Source organism: Rhinolophus sinicus, chromosome 13 (assembly GCF_057876585.1).
Source record: "Rhinolophus sinicus isolate RSI-liver-muscle chromosome 13, RSI-T2T, whole genome shotgun sequence".
NCBI lineage: Eukaryota > Metazoa > Chordata > Mammalia > Chiroptera > Rhinolophidae > Rhinolophus > Rhinolophus sinicus.
Genome location: NC_142513.1, coordinates 40,515,276 through 40,532,454, shown reverse-complemented (window position 1 = coordinate 40,532,454; position 17,179 = coordinate 40,515,276). Strand labels below are relative to the sequence as shown.

At 43.7% G+C, this 17,179-nt stretch overlaps 1 protein-coding gene across 12 annotated transcripts in view; it reads right to left on the bottom strand.

Moving 5' to 3' along the window:
• RIN2 (Ras and Rab interactor 2) overlaps window positions 1-17,179 on the bottom strand; it is a 245,328-nt gene that overhangs the window by 15,867 nt on the left and 212,282 nt on the right. For 11 of the 12 annotated variants that reach the window (XM_074318234.2, XM_088789282.1, XM_074318239.2 and 8 more), the window contains 2 exons: window positions 13,140-13,231; window positions 8,806-9,948 (listed from right to left, as the gene is read on the bottom strand). In XM_074318234.2, coding sequence (XP_074174335.1) covers window positions 8,806-9,948; window positions 13,140-13,231 — 1,235 coding nt within the window. The remainder of the gene's footprint in view (window positions 1-8,805; window positions 9,949-13,139; window positions 13,232-17,179) is intronic. The other variant, XM_074318240.2, reaches the window with a different exon arrangement.

Sequence of the window (17,179 nt, the reverse complement as noted above, 5' to 3'; positions counted from 1 at the left end):
CCTCAGAGTTGTCCCACCAGAGGGAAGGTAGTTGGGGCATCTATATACCTGCTCCCTTCAGTCCCTGCTTGAGGGCTGCTCCCAAATGCTGGGGAGGTCATTTCTGTCCACCCTAGACAAGGGCTCTGGTGGCATGAGAAAGTATCGGGTAAAATTTTGCAGGCACTGGCAGTTGGAAATCAAACACGTAAGTGAGTTTCAGTGGAGCAGCACAATGGTGTCCAGCACAGCATGTTACATGTGAAGAAACTGAGGCAGAGAGACGTGAAGACACATGACCAAGCACACATAGCTTATCAGCAGCAAAGCTGGGACTTCCAACCCAGCAGTCCAGCCTCAGCACTTACTCTGAACCACCACACACTCCTGCCATTCAGCCGAGGAGCTGGTCCATCCCATCTCAGCACAGCTGAGATGTGACAGCCAGGCAGCCACAACAGCACTTTGCTAACCCTCTGTACAAGCTACTCATAAAGCAGACCACCTCGTGTCCCAGTGACCCTCAGGTCAGATACGAGGTCCAAATGAGCAGTTTTCTACTTTGTGACCTTGAGTGAAGATGACCTTTCTAGGCCTCAGATTCCTTACCTGTAAAATGGGATCACTCAGAGGTTCCCGATGGAATTGTTGGGAGGGTTGAGGGGAGCTTACACAATGAGCGCTTCGCATGCACCTGACACCTAGTCAGTGGGCAGAAACCATTGATTCCCTCTGTTCCTTTTGAATGTGCAGTACATGCCTTTGTAAAGGGACACCAGGTTTAATGAACGTTTCGTTTTTTGCTGTTAACTGTGGTTTGCTTTGTTTGAAATGGGAACTGAAAGTACTTTGATAAATTAATTGTAAAACCACCTAGTTTCCTGTGCATCTTTCTCTCTCTCACGTTTTCTTACTGTTCCTAAGCTCTTCCCATCCATAGGTACAAAGACAGAAGACCTGAAGTGCAGCCCTCTGGGTTTTTCTGCCCTGAAACTCTCAGTGTTTTATCACAGCCTCATTCTGTCTCTAACAGCTCAAAACCGCAGATGAGCCGATCGTCCTGGGCAGCTGTGTATCTTTCAGAGCAATGGGAATTGAGAGCCCCCAGCCCCATTTCATATGAGAAAGCATGTGGAACGAAGGGTGGGTTCAGTTCACCACTAACTGTTTTTGCTCTACTAACTGGGAGGGCCTCGGTCCCTGCTCTATGTCTGTCCACTACAGGCCCTTGGCATCCTGGCTTGTCACACTGGTCCACAGGTGTTTATGGCCAGTGTCTGATTTGATTGGTTGGTATCTGAGCTAGAAATATTGTTAAAAAGTTCCACTGGGGTGATCTTTCTAATATGCTGTCCACTACCTTATAAATGCAGACATCTCCTGAGGATGCACCCTGGCCTTGCCTTCCATTCCTTCTTCCCAGCATGTCCCCCACAAACAGCCCAAGTTCTTGCTGAAGCCAACAGTATTGTGGCCCTCTGGGTCTCTGCGCCTTTCCACATGCTATTCCCTGTGTCTGATGGGCTCCTTGCTTTCCCCAATGTGGCTTCCCAGGAGGGCTTGCTTTCCCTCCCTCTTCACATGCTCCTCCCCTCTCTCTGTGAACTCAGCAGTCTTTGTTGCCTTTGCCATGGCACAGACATCTAGAGAATTAGACCTCTCTCCGTAAAGGGAAGTCCTCTGAACACAAAACCTGGGGGTCGTGATGAAGGACCACACATAGCACGTGCTCCAAAAGTGACGGTTGAATTGAACTACAAATCCTTCCTTTGGAAGGCTACATGAAAATTTAGTTTCTTCTCTTTACCCCTGCAGAAAACAGAAAGTGTGACTCTGGTGAGGAAGCCATTGTCCAGGTCCAGGCACCCAGCCCAATTCCCACAGAGTCCTCTGGTGCCCTGCAGGGATGGCCTATACCTGGCTTTGCTTTAAGTAATCAGGATTGCATCCCTCCGCCTATAAATAATAAATAATAAAGAACACTTCATCAGTAAAGGAAGATCCCACAAGACCAGCAGGGATGGCACCAAAATAAAGATAACAAGCACTGGGGTGGTGATTCATTTATATATTATTGTTCATTTTGGTGTGCTTCAAGGAAGGGCATTATGCAAAAGTATAGGCTATATTCATGTAATATTTTATGTATGGAATCTGTCAGACTGATTTCAGTGCCTTCTACTAGAAGGTCAGTAAAAATGAAGGCAGGGGAGAAGAGACCAATCCTCCTTACAGAAGAATTCCAAATAATTCATGTTGATCCCTCATCCTCTGTAGGTGGAGCTTAGCTCTACCTTCATCCTTTGAGTATGGGCAAACACCCTTAACTGTTTGCGTCTGAGGAATAGAATATGGGCGCGGGGGCGGGGGACGACGACATTTAATTGTACCAAGCAGAAACCTGGCAAACTCAACCTTGGGTTGGTGAGCCAGGGTAACAACATCAATGTTAAGGCATGTGGATCTCAGGCCTCTCTATGGTGTGACTCCATCTCTTCGGTCATCCTCCCTCCTCATAAAACAGACAAGAAAGGCAGTGTAGCTGCTGTGTGAGATGTAGGAAAAGACTGCCACATGAGTCGATTTCAGTCTTGTTTGCATCCTGGCTTGACCTCGCTAAGCTTTTGTTTCCTCATCTATAAAAGTGAGGATAATAAATGGGGCCTCCTAAGGCATTAAGGAGATTTAAGGGGATTCTATGCATAAAAGTGCTTTGTAAACTATCAAGAACCACACAGGGGTGAGGGATTATGGGGGCTTTCACTTGTTTCTATTAAAAATGTAGTATGCATGTAACACATACTCTTCAACTCAGCAAGAGGCAGGTTGTGAATTCTAGCTTCCAAAACAAGCCTCTAGGCCCAGACAATAAGCAAGAACCTCCACAGTGGACATTGTGTCTGAGGTGAGAGGGTGAGGGCTGTGCTTGCACGATGTGGTCTCTGTTGAGAGGCTGGGCCAAGTGAGGCAAGGCTATAGTTGGGACCCTGGACGGTGAGGGCTCCTTCACTAGGTGCATGCCTCACCATGACAGCCAATCAGAGCCATGCTTTTGGCAGGAGTAGAGTACTGGGAAACACGTCAAAGCCTTAAAGATTCTCGAGCTTCCATTTCAATCAATGTAACATTTCAAGTGTCCCTTGGCTCATGCTCTCAATTCCTACATGAATTCCGCTTTTACCTGCTGATGGATCCTGTCCAGGGAGACGCTTATCTCTCTTGAGATGGAAGATTCTACAGTCAGAAAACATTCTAGCACAGATACCTTATTTTGTGACGCCACCCTCAACCCCCACATTGTTAGCAAGGACTCTCTGAATTACTGGACTAACAGTTCCCTTGTATAGAGTATCATGGAATCAGGGACCCCTGGGCAGAGATTCTCAACTGGAGTTGTGAAACTTCTTTTAGTTGATAAAGCATAATTAACCCAAGTTTGATGCCCTAAAGTAGAAATAATACAACAAATGATGCCCCATGGGAAAGAGAGGTGTTTCTTTCTGTGGTCTCCTATCTACTTAAACTAATTTTCAAAAATAATACAGGCATTCTTTTTCTATGCTGCAGGAGGTCAATCCTCCTTTCTCTCTACCCCTTGTTAACTGTATAAGGACGTTCGCTTCTTCTAGATGATGTGGTCGGTCATGTGTACTAGATCAAAAGTCAGATTCAAGGTTTTAATCTCCACATATTGGCACCAATATGTCTCTGATCACATCTCTCAGAATGGCTCTTTATCTAAAAAAGGGGAGATAAATAACTCAAGGGCTTAACCCAAACTGTGAATTAAAAATTAAAAACAAATCACACTAGACATTGAAGTTTGAGCCAGACTTACATATTCATTTTTTAAAAAGTGATCTGAAGCAGAGTAGTTGCAATTGTTTCACTCTTAGGGAATCAGTTCAAATCCCCTTTCTTATGCATGCCATGCTGTCTGGTGTCTAACCACATTTCAGTATTTCTCTATTGAAAAACACACACGTATATGTAAATTGATGTTCTCTTTGAAATAAGAGGGAAATGTTGAGTTTAAGGATACTTTTTCTTCAAATAATTAAAATACTCTTCAGAGTAAATACACATTTTAGTATACAGCAATTAAACAAAGCAAAACAGTATTGTCTTGTTTTTCACTACTGACTTTTATGAATATGAATAGTTGGCTTTTTTGTATCATTGTTGATAGTCTGTGGTGGGCAGTTTGAATGAAATAGAAAATTTGGGATTACCAACATTTTTTGGAGTTGCAGAAATTTTGTTTTTCTTGAATAAGACTTGAAAACAGAGGGATTTTCTCAGATTAACAACCAATCAGAAATAAAAATTATTTTGCTTGAATAAAATCAAAACACTCACTACAAAACGCAATTAGTTCTGCAAAGTGGAGATTTCACTACCAGAGAGTTTGCACTAATTTCTCCCATTGGTTGAAAAAGACTGAAGCAAGAGTGGTATGATGTGAAAACTCACCAAAGAGAAACACGTTAGAATAATGAGTAATGTCACACCCTGTCGATACTTTACTGGGCAGGACACAACAGTAATGAATACACCTCCCTCTGCTGATGAAGTTACTGATCCTAGGGCTTTTGAGTAGGACCTGAAACTGTACACTTTTTGTTAACGCACTTGTTTGTCCTTCCGTGTACTACTTTGGAGAAGGTGAGGTGAGGGTGGGGGGATAACTGTCCAGAAGGGAAACATAATAGGTGGCCCTGGAACGATCAGAGAGCTGGCTCACGTGGGAACTCACCACGTCTTGTCTTCATAGGCTTCATCCTCCAACCAGAAGAGTGCTGCTGATGTCAATCATCAAGCAATATTTGTTTTAAAACCTCCAATGGCAGTTGGGGAAGGAAACGCTTTAAAGAGAAGCCTAAACAGACTGGAAATTCTCCATGATAGGACACAACCATGTAGAACGGCAGTTTTTCATTTTTGAGATTATCATTTTATACTCAGCTAGAAAGTGCTGATCTAAAGGGTTGTGACAGGAGCATATGGGTAAACTGGCAGTGGGTGAGAGCTATTGTGTTTGTCATCGGCTTTTCTCCATGCAGTTAAAGAACCACTCTCTGAAGAAGACAGATTAGCACCATCTCCATATATTAATGCATACACACATGCATTCAAATGGTCATTTTTCACATGAATGATGGCGCTAATTCTACATGGGTTAAACCAGTGAAATGCCTCCTTCATCTCCTTAATTTCAGGATGGAGATTCTATAAATCTAGGCTTTACACTTAAATTCCCACCTCCTAGTTCAGAACTATCTCCTTCAGAAGTTGTGGGAAAGGAGGCCAGGAACAGATTTTTTTTTTTTTTTTTTTTTTTTAAGTAGAGAAGCCCAACTGGCATTCTTGAAAAGCCTTACGAGTTTTAGTAGACACCTGTTCAGAACAAATTTGAGGCTTGGGATTCTGGGGATGGCATTCAAAGTGAATCCATTCAAAGGGAATTACATCCTCCCAGGAAGGGAGATTTGGTGGGAATGAGCAAACAGACAGAGAGACCTGGTTTGAATCCAGGCTCCCCTGCTTATCAGTAGCATAACCCTCTGCAAGTCATGTTCTACGTCTTGGCCTTTATTCTTACATTTGCAAACCATGAACAACAGCTACACAAATGTTCCAACCTTGACTTGGTCACAAGGTTCAAAGGAGTCACTGTACTAATAAGTCTGTAGTAAACTAGTGAGCCCTTCATTTAGAAATACGTAAAAACAGACAACTAGACTGAGTCCATTTTCTTATCAGTCCTAATCCAGTAACTTGCACATTTAAGGGGATTGGTTTTCTAATAATTAGGGTCACTTCTTTTCCTTCAGTTGGGTTTATGATGAGTTTCTCAGGTGAAGCTCTGCTCTGGTTCACCTTCCTTTTAATTTCAAAAACCCAGCACATTCATTGTATTTTCGAAATAGGATGATGGTTTAACGGGGGAAGCAATAGATATGATGAAGTGCCCTGCCTCATCTGTGTTGCAAACATACCTGATATTGGGGCTTGTGTCACCTGTTTTGTCTCATGCTTCCTTCCTTTCCCTCTAGTTCTGTGCTGTCCAACACGAGAGCCAACAGTCAGTCACCTGTGGCTACTGAGCACTTGAAATCCAGCTCATGCAATGGAGAAACTCAGTTTTAAATTTTACTTAATGTCTCTCAATTTAAATTTAAAAACTGATGCTCAATTCAGTTACTGAAAAGCTTTTAAGTAGGTTTGGCATTTGGGTATGTGAATCTACCTTTTCAACTGTAAATTTAATGAAATCTAAATACAGATCATGTATTTCTGTGAAACTTTTAAAAAGCAAACCAATAAAATATCATGGCAACAATTAGGTTGGCCAGGCCCACACCTCCACAAAGAGCTTTAATCTGAGCTGTCTCAACAAAGAGTTAGCCTACTATTCCAAGTCCCCTGAATTCCTTTCTTTTTCCTTTTTCTTTTTTTAAACTTTTATTTATTCAAGTTGTGTTTTTCCAGGATCCATCAGCTCCAAGTCAAGTAGTTGTTTCAACCTACTTGTGGAGGGCACAGCTCACAGTGGCCCATGTGGGGATCGAACTGGCAACCTTGTTAAGAGCACCACACTCTAACCAACTGAGCTAACTGGCCACCCCCAATTTCTTTTCTTTAATTTAAAATTTTTCTTAAATTAATTTTTAATTGAGATGTAATTGTCATATAATATTACATTAGTTTTAAGTGTACAACATGATTGAAAATTTTTTTCCATTCCCTTTAATTTTTGACAAGAAAATATGAACACAGGCAGCAGCAGAGGGGTGAAGTTCAAAAACCATAGGCTTTGAATCCAATGGAAGGAAGTTCAAACGCTGCACTTGCTGGTTACTAGCTGATGTAGTCTTGGGACAAATGGCTCTGCCTGGCAAAGCGCTGCCTTTCTTCCCCCCACAGGGATAATGCCCACGTCTGCTTCACAGGGGTGAGGCAGGACTCACTGAAATCACTTGTACAGGCTGCCTGACTCAAATTAGGGGCTCCATAGCTGTCAGCTTCTCTTCCCTTATGACCTTAGATTTTAAATTAAAAGCTGCATCTTTTTGGAGCAGCAAAATGTATATTTGTTTTGGAGAAAATGAGGCCTTGTATTCCAAGAGCAAGAGCCATATCTGAACTTTACTTCAAAGGAAGCAGGCAGAAGAGCTTCCCAGGACCAGCACTTTGGTTGTTGCTTCCATCAGCAGTGAAGAAAGCAGAGGCCCTGTCCACTCATGAGCCTTGTCTCTGTGGGCTGGTTGGTGATGTCAGCCACATAGGCCAGGGCTGACATCAGCGCCTGCTTCACACTTCCCCTGGGTCCCTTCAGAGAAAGCTTCTCAGGCAAGTTTGGGGTCCCTGTTAATACATCTGAGCTTCCCTTAGAAGTGGGCTCTGGTGGGAAGGGGGAAAGAGCTGTCTGTGTGGCTATTTTGATTCTCCTTGGAGCCTTTTTCAGTTCTAAGGCATATTACAAGGGCACATTCCTTAGAGCCTCTCTCTTCAGCAACAGCCCAGATCTAACCACGCCTCATGGATCCAAGCTCAAACCACAGAAAAACAAACAAGGCTTTGATTCCGTTGTGAGAAAATCAAAGAACTGCTGAAACTCACTTAAAGGAGAGAGAGGGAGAGAGAAAGAAGGAGGAGGAGAAGGAGGAGGAGAAGAAAAAGGAAGAGGGGGAGGAGGAGGAGGAGGGAGAGAGGGGAAGGGAGGGCAGAAGGGGGGGAGAGAGAGAGAGGGAGAGAGAGAGAGAGAACTCTCTACCACACACTGTTTACTACTTTCCACAAACAGACCCAATCAGAAAGAAGGAATTTGTGTTTAGCTTCACGAACTGCCTGGAAATGTTTGGTAGCTCTTTTGGCTGTTGCTGCCCAGTGAATGAGGTCTCTGAAATTACTAGCCTTTTAGAGTCAACCTTCTGAAATTAAACAAATAAATAAATCCCTTCAACACTCGCCCTGGAAAAAAAGACTGCTTGCCAAATTCAAATTTTCCTTGGCCAAAGTAACCACTAATTCAGCCCTTCAATGAGGTTATAAAGAAAGTATTTCCTCTTGACTTTGGAGGAAACACCTTTCATGTGACCTCCAAACTGTGTTACTTATTTTAAAGGTACACAAAATGCCTTTTTTTTGGTTTACTCCAAAACAGTGCTTCCTACTGAATTCTGTGGGATTAATTAGAAGCAGCAGGGTGGTTACCCTTTTGGGAGAAGGGTGACAGTGTGAGGGTCCTGGGGACTGAGGGAGTGGGGGGTTGGCGATCTGATGCTGGTCATGTTCTGGTTACTGAGCTGGCGCTTGTCAGTGAGGAAACTCATCCAGCTGCACAGGTCCTCTCTTCACTCTTCATAATATATGCTATACCTCAATAAAAAGTCCTTCCCAAGCAAAGCAGAATAAAACACTGCCTCCTGGAAGACAGAAAAATATCTTTCTGTGCATGCACAGCCTGCAGAGAGCCACTTTCAGAAAACACTCAACAGTGGTGTCACACAGACAGCACAAAAGCAGATAGAGAACCAGACCCCCAGAAAGCAAACTTGATCCCTGAACAGAACCATTCTGCAGTTTCCATCAGTCAGTCCCCAAAACATTTTCCAACCTGGCATGTACAGCCATGACAGTTATAACAGTGAGGTTTACTTTAAGAAGCTACATATCCATTCAAATGTAGCGGGTGGAATGTTCTGCTGTTTTGAACTCCGAAGAAAACTTCATTTAAGATAACTAACACAGAATGCTCCGTCCTACGAGGTTATCGCATCTTTTATATTGTAAAAAAAAAAAGAAGGCAAACTGGGTACTTACCTATTTGGTCTTCAGGTATCAGCGACTCAATGGGGGGGTCTAGTTCTGAGCTCTGAGACAAATAGTTCTTCACCTGGGTCATGAACTGCCGGATGGTCTGCAGCATGTCCGTGCTGGACACATGGCACTCCTTGTTCTCCTGCAAAAAGCTCACGTAGTCCTGCACCAGGCAGCCGAAATAGGTGCATTTGTCCCGGGACAGTTCAGCGATCCTGCGGACCATACGTTTCTCCGGGGTCATGAAAGAGCTGAACACTCCGCTCATCTTACGGAGCTGGGACTTGACAAGCTTGGGCAGCACGAAAGAGCTGTTCCTCTTCTTTTTGGACTTGATCGGGGGCGCCATGGTCTCCTGGTCACTCTCCCCTTCATAGTCCTCCAGGCTGCTGTTGGTATCGGCCTCGTAGCCAAACAGGGGCATGCTGCGGTCGAACTCCAGCGAGTCGGAGGAGGAAGTGGAAATGCTCATGTCGCTCAGCCTCTGTCTGCCTCCATGCCACGGGGGCCGTGATTCAGAGCTGGCGGGCTCGGCCCTTGTGCAATTCCCCCGGGCCTCTGCAGGCGGGGCGCCACCTGGGCTGCCAGCTGTGCCGGGCTCCTGCTCAGGCTCCCGCTCCCGGGCCCGGCAAGGCCGGCTGCCGGTCAAGGTCTTTGCGCCGCCTTCTGCCTCGAGAAAAGAAGCCTGCTTCTTCAGCCGGGGTGGAGGGATGGGGGTTGGTTTCGCTCCGAGCAGAGCTATGCTCCCATGTTTGTTATGGTTGACTGTTTCTGGCATACTCGCCGGGGTTTCAGTCCTGGACAGCTGAGGGCTTGTGTGCAGACTATTAATAGCGGGTGGCGGGGGTCTGGGTGGGGGGGACCGAGGCCTCTCAGTGCCATTCGCGTTGGGACTCCTTGTGCAGGGCCGCTTCAGGCCTCCACTGAGGTCCTGGCTGTGCACTTTCAAGAAAAGAGGATTAATAAAACACAGGGCTCCGTTCGTCTGGCTGCACTCCAGCTCCGAAGGCGTCCTGGTTTTTATAGAATGCACTCCATTTATAAGGCAGAGCTGGCGGGAGGCAGGGCAAGCACCGTCTGAGGAGAGAGGCCTATGGGGAGGTGGAGGGTTTGGGGGTTTGTTGTCAGCTGGAGAGCTCCAAAAATCTGAAAGTCATTATCAGTGAACACAAGAATGTAAATACAGTACACTTGGGCCAATCCTTCACAAATTAAAAAGAAAGCACACTTGTATGACTACTCTTGTCTTTAGAGGAGGAGGTGCTTCGCTTGATGTTTTTTTCTTTTCTTTCTTTCTTTTTTTTTTTTTTTTCTGCTTTAACTGCATTCCCTTACTGGAAAGTGTAGAAATGCTGCCAGGCCCAGCTGTGGGTTCACAGGAATGCTCCAGGGGCTTTCACCTTCAAAGCCCTTGAGAAACGGTTTGGCTAACAAACAAAGCCAGCCCAGGCTTTTCACAGGTGAGGAAAAAAGTACTAGAATTGTTACAGTATAAGCTTGGAAAAGGCCATGGGGCTCCCTGACTTTACAAAAAGCGAAGCAACACCAACCCCTTTTCCAATCTACTTCTGGGGGTGGCCTGCAGAGGGCCTGGCAGTTCCCCTTTAATGGGCAGGACCAGCAGCTGGGCCTGAGGGATGTTACACAATCTGCTTAGGGTTTCACATGTTCAGCATTAAAACCCCCAAAGGCGGAAAAATACACTCATAGGTCCCATCAGCAAAAACAAGGACAGCAAACTTATGCAAATATTAAGTCCAAGTTCAACCATTTATCTTTGGGGTTTGCTGCCCATCCTCCCAAATCCTATATAACCTCCTCACCATGGCTATACATAGTCAACACTCTGGAGCAGTACACACGGCCTATTGCAGCTATACTGCCAGTGTCCCCTTTTACAGATGGGTCTGTTTTCCAAGCAAATTAAGGCAGGCAGTGGTGGTGATAAATTAAACGCTGTCTGTTGTAATTTCCATTTGAAAGAGGTAATTCTCTCTGTATAGCTTTTTCTTGCTGTGTTTACTTAAAATGTGTTTCTTTCCTATGGGCCCAGAATGGCTGGTCAAGGGGAGTTAGAAAGAAGCTGACATTGGGAGACCTTGCCCTGCCTCATCTCTGTTGCACACATGCGTGATACTGGGGCTTGTGTCACCTGCTTTCTCTCTCCTTCCTTTCCCTCTAGTTCTGTGCCGTCCAACACGAGGGCCAACAGTGGCTACCGAGCATTTGAAATCCAGCTAGTGCAATGGAGAAACTCAGTTTTAAATTTTATTTAATGTCTCTCAACTTAAATTTAAAAACTGATGCTAGTTCAGTTACTGGAAAACTTTTAAGTAGGTTTGGCATTTGGGTATGTGCATCTATCTTTTCAACTGTAAACTTAATGAAATCTAAATATACCATGGTTTCCTGAAATAAGAGCTAACCGGAAAATAAGCCCTAGGATGATTTTTCAGGATAACACCCTCTAAACATAAGCCCTAATGTGTCTTTTGAAGCAAAACATAATATAAGACCCGGTCTTATTTTCGGGGAAACATGGTAGATCATGTATTTCTGATGAAAATTTAGTGCCTAAACAGAGATGTGCTGTAAATATAAAATACATACCGGATTTCAAACATTTAGTATGAAAAAAAGAACGTAAAATATTTCATTAATACTTTAATATTAACTATATGTTGAAATAACATTTCAGATATATTATGTTAAATAAATTATAAAAATTAATTTCATCTGGGTCTTTTTAATTTTCTTTAGTGTGGCTACTAGACGATTTAAAATTATACACTGGCTCGCTTTATATGTATTTCTACTGGCCAGTGTGGGTCTCGGTGGAACTGCTCCCACTGCCTTTGGGTCCTCCTTAGATTTCTACTGGCACCACTGAAAGACTTTATAAGGCGTAATACACTTAGCCGACATGTGTGTGTTCCTCCCATATAGACTATAAACCTGAGCGGTGGGGTAGGAAGATAGACACTATTAACTTTGAACACTTCATGTGTGGAATAGTGCCTGCCACATAGCAGGCTCCACAGAAACATTTGATGAACGAACAAATAATTGAAATACAGAATTTTAAAATGTGCTGTCTCTTTAGAAAATGGATAATGTGTGCCTTGACAATTCGAGTTGAATATGTGTTAATTAACTAATGTTAACCTGATTTGCTTCTGCATAGTGGCCACTAGAACAAGATATTTTTGTGGAAGCACTGTCCGTAACACTTCAGTCCTTCAGACCCGGCACAAAGCATACACTACATGCTGACACCTGTACCAGGAGTTATGGGGACAGAGGTCACCAGAGAAAACTGAGGCCTGGTCTAAGACTTCAAGGGGCCTACAGTCTAGCTGATTACATCCAGGCTTCTCTATGAATTATGCAGGCTCCCTTGGCAATGGCACCTGCTTCAAAACAAGTTTATATTAAGAGAAAAATATGCCAAACAAGGAACACATATATCTTTATTTGCTGGGTCAGGTATCATTGTTTCTTAGGGCTTAGGAATCCTGGCACTTGCACTTCAGAATCTCAAACTTCCATTCAAATACTTTGGCCTGGTTTTTTATCTGAAGACTAAAGCACTAAAACCTTAAGAAAATTTCCCTTTCTCATTTAGGAGAAAAAATTTTTTTGTAAAAGTTAAACTCACATAGATTCTCCAGGGCAATGGGACAAAGAAGTGAAAATGGGTAAACTGTATTTCCTGATCCATTGTCACCCACTGTCCAGCAGCATGGTGTTGGTTTACGGGCATTGGCAAAGAGGCAAGAGGGGAGCAAGTGCCCAGCTGGCCAGGGCAAGAATGAACGGCAGCGTAAGGGACATGACCCAGAATACCAGGATTGGAACTCAACAACAAGCGAGGAAGTGAGACGGATGTTATTCTAGATGCCTGCACCGTCAAATTCCTCAAAGCACAGCAGTGTCATCAGTGCCCATATGTTCCTCTAGAATAAAACCCATGCATGTGAGAAACACTGTGCTGAATTTCCCTTTCTGTCAAGTACTGCCTTTCCCCAGCAAGATGCCACAGAAAAGAAAGAAATTACACATTACTGAAGTTAGACATTTTGGGTAGTTCAAACTCAAAGACGCTAGGAGGATGTGGGGGTTACCCAGGCAAACTCAGCACCTGCCTCTGAGAATTGGTTCAACATCTGACTTGCAAAGACTCCCAAAAGGTGTGATTCAGGGTTCTCATGGACCTGAAGTTTTGCCATGGAGATGGGGATTATTTTCGGATGTGACAATGTATCATCAGCCAGCCCAACTTTGTTCTGCTACATGGATTCATTTCAAGAGAGACCTGGGCAGGGACCCCCACTTACTTAGTCCCAGCTGGGCTAGTTCTTCAAGCTGAGCCTCCGTCTTGGCTGTTGAAATGGCGTAAGGCAACTTCAAGGTAAATGGCAGAACGTCCCTGATTTTTCAAAAAAGAGAATATTTGTAATTACATGTCATGTTTCTATCTCTTGCTTTCATTTCCATCCAAGAGACATTTTTAGCTTAAACTATTTTAAATGTCATAAGTCAACGTCACAGCGTGTCTAACCAGAACTTTACTGGTGATAGGACTGTAGGACTACTATTCCTGCACCATATTAACGTAGGTAGAACAGGCTGAGAGACAAGACTGCATGGTTTCAGTATCTGCAGCGAGGACCAGATTTCCTTCCCGGATAGCTAAAATGTACCCAGAGTTCATACTGGAACTGCTGACTATGTTGGTGGATCTATCATAGACATAAAACATTATTATTAATTTGCTAGTTGCTCTGAATGTTGGACTGCCCAACTCCCTGGGCAGGAATGTGTAATCCTAAACTAATGTTTATCATCCTATTGCCTTACATGTGGCAGATTCTCAATGAATATTGAGGTAAGAACTTCCTCTTGTGTTTTAAGGTATTGCACATGAATCCCGGCCGTGATGGGGGGAAGGGGTCTTGTTATACTGCATACTCCAACTAAGGAGGTCTGGATGAGGCCGGAGATTTGGCATTTCTGTCAAGCTCCCAGGAGAGGCTGCTGCCCTGGACCACACTTCGAGTAGGAAGGCAGGTCTACAGGACCTCATGCAACGACCCTGCCCCCAAGCAGCATTGCACCATGTGTAGACCAGCAAACACACACAGGGCGGCCTCCCAGACCAAAGAGCCCAACAGGAAGCTGCTGAGCTGGCACCAGGGTGCTTCTATGGCCAGGGCATAGCATTGCCCCAGTAAATGCATAGAGCATGGCCTCTTGCCTTCTCAGAAACGGTAAAGGCAGACTTAATAAATATTTGTTCATTTTCATACACAAGGGTTAGGACCATGCTCTCAGCATTGGTGACAGGGCTCTCAGCTCAACATCTTGCCTGATAAAAATAGGGGAAAAGTATGTTTTGAATAAATGGATGAATGAATATTCAATAACAATATTTTTTTTTTAGTGGTGGTATTGGTCTTACAATGAATTCACTTATTCATTCATTCAATAAATGTTTATAGTCATCTATGATGTGCTAGACACTGTTCCAGGTACTGGGAACAAAACAGACAAAAGTCTCTGCCTGTAAGAAGCTTCATTTCAGTGGACACCAACAGACAATAAACAATTGTCAATTTATAGACTATATGAGAAGGGGATGTGTGCCATGGATAAAAATAAAGTGCAAAAGGGGAATAATAGTATTCAAGTGTGAGAGTTGGCCAGGGATAGCCCCATGAGCAGATAGCATTTGACTGAAGATCTAAAGGTCGCCATGGAGTAAAATGTGAGGAAAAGAACTTTTCAGGCAGATGGAGCAGCAGGTGGAAAGGCCCTGGGTGGGAGAGGGTCTGACATGTATAAAGAACAGCAAGGGGCTATGCGGCTGGGGTGGAGGGAGGGACAAAACCTGGAGTTTCTGCTTGTGTTTTATCTATACAAGATGCACTGAAAATTTCCATGGAAGAGAATAATATACCAAATCACTTGTTCACAGTAAGATTAGGGAACATTCTAGGCTGCATCAGATTAAATATGGATGACTGAGAATTTTGGAACCCTTGAAGCTGTTGACAATGAATAACAAATTAGAAAGAGCAAAACCTGAATAAAACGTACTAGTGTCACAGGGCTCTAATATACTGCTCACAAAAATGCCAGTAGTTGGCAGTCAGGAGGCTCCCCTTTCCTGGGGTGTCAAGCCTGGGTCACTCCTGCTTCCAGGAGACCCTTTTGCCTGCCCCCAAATGTTGTGAGCACCTTCTTCTACTTGTCATCTTGCATCTGTTCTAGGTGAAGCAGGTGGAACTTCAGGGGATGCTGCCTGACCCCAGAGATGCAGTGACCCTGATTATAGTCTTCAATGAAGATCAATAGGCACCAGAACTTTTAACACCAAAATATCATGCAAGTAGGGCGGCCAGACGGCTCAGTTGGGTAGAGCACGAGCTCTCAAAAACAAGGTTGAAAACGGGGACTGGACTTGGAGCTGAGCTGCGCCCTCCACAACTAGATTGAAGGACAACGACTTGACTTGGAGCTGATGGGCCCTGGAGAAACACACTGTTGCTCAACATCCCCCAATAAAAAGTTTAAAAAAATCATTCAAATAAATATATGTTTCTATGGCTATACCAACTTAAGTAATATCTACTTTCTTGAGACAATTTTGGGGGAAGGCCACATATAACAAAACCAACCTACATTTATTTTAAGCTTTTACCTCGCCCAGTGCAGTACCTAGGGCCTAAACATCACATGGCTGGTTTTGGTTTTTCTTAATGATATATATGACAGGAAACCACACCTGCCATTTGCTAATGGGTGGTTTTAGGCTTTGATCTACTAGAAAATTAGATGTTGTGCATGAGTCCTCTCCCACTGTGCCAGCCAGGGCACACAGCATCTCCTACATGCATGCATGCATGTGCCCACACACGCACAAAAGGGGGCACTTCCTTCTCACCTACACCCTGTTAAGGAAAGGGGCCCTGATTATACAACTTGCGTAACAGACAAATAAAGCCATCTTAGGTATAAACATTTCACCCAAGATTTTTAGTACATGCATAATCTAGATTTATTTTTTAACTTTGCTCTATGTAGTATTTCTAAAGGGGAGGAGACTAATTTTAATGAGCACCTACTATTGCATTGCACCAAGCACCTTAACTCATGTGGGGCCCACATATGCCCCTGCGAGGAAGCTTTGATGTCCCCTATTTCACAGATCAGGAGCATAGGGTGACATAGATGGAGAGGTCCCTGCACCCACTCACAGAGTTAATGTGGGATGAAGTGGAAACTGGAACCCAGGTATGCGGGACCTCAAGTCTGTGGAGCTGTGCTCTCTAGTGGGAAAATATGGGCTTTGGCATCAAGGCAGGTTCAAATTCAATATCTGCTACTTATTAATTGAACGTGGGCAAGCCTCTCACTCTCTCCGAGCCACAGTGTCTTCTTGATCCTAATTTCAGGGTTGCCATGAGGATTAGAAATAATGTATGTATGGTGCCCAGCACATACAGAGAAAGCCCTGAAACGATAATTATACAGATGGTGCCAAAAAATTTATATACATTTTAAGAAAGGAAAAAACTATTAAAATTGTAATACTCAATATATACCGAAATGAATACAAGTCACGTTTGACGTCTACAATTACAAGAGGTGCTCAAAGTGGTTACCATCAGCGTCCAGACACTTCTGATGACGGCCAACTACTGCTGTAGGATAGATAACATCTCTTAAAATGTGTATACTTTTTTTGGCACCCCCGTATTTAATAATTAATAATGATAATTATTTTCTTTAGCCCCTTGCTACTCAAAGTGCAATTGTAGAACCAGCAGTATTGGCCTCATCACCTGGGAGCTTGTTGGAAATGGAATCTCAGGTGCTGCCCCCGATCCTCTCAGTTGGAATCTGCATTCTAACAAGATTCCAGATGATTCTAGTAAAAGACTGAAAGGCAATGCTCTACACTGCACTGATGACACCAAACCGACAGAGAGCTACAAGGCTTGGGTGGCTAAGGTGTGCATCACTGTTTGTGGTCTCAACTCTACTTTTCAATGTGCCTTCCTGATGCGGTAAAGCATGCTTGTTGATCCGTGGATTCTCTAGTCTAGTGCATGTACGTTCTGTGTGACTACCAGAGCTGATGGTCCAGTCACTCCCTATCTGAATATATTTATGTACTAACCACCAACTAGAACATTTCAAAAACATTTTGGTAAGATGGGGTCATCAAATCAATTACTGATTACTAAGAACATAGATTTAAATAAATTAGTAACATATGGTGAAAAGGAGAAACAAAAACATCAAGAATCTTTGCATTTTGAAAAAATAGGAAAATTAATCTCAGGTCTCCCTCACCACAGAATGTCAATGC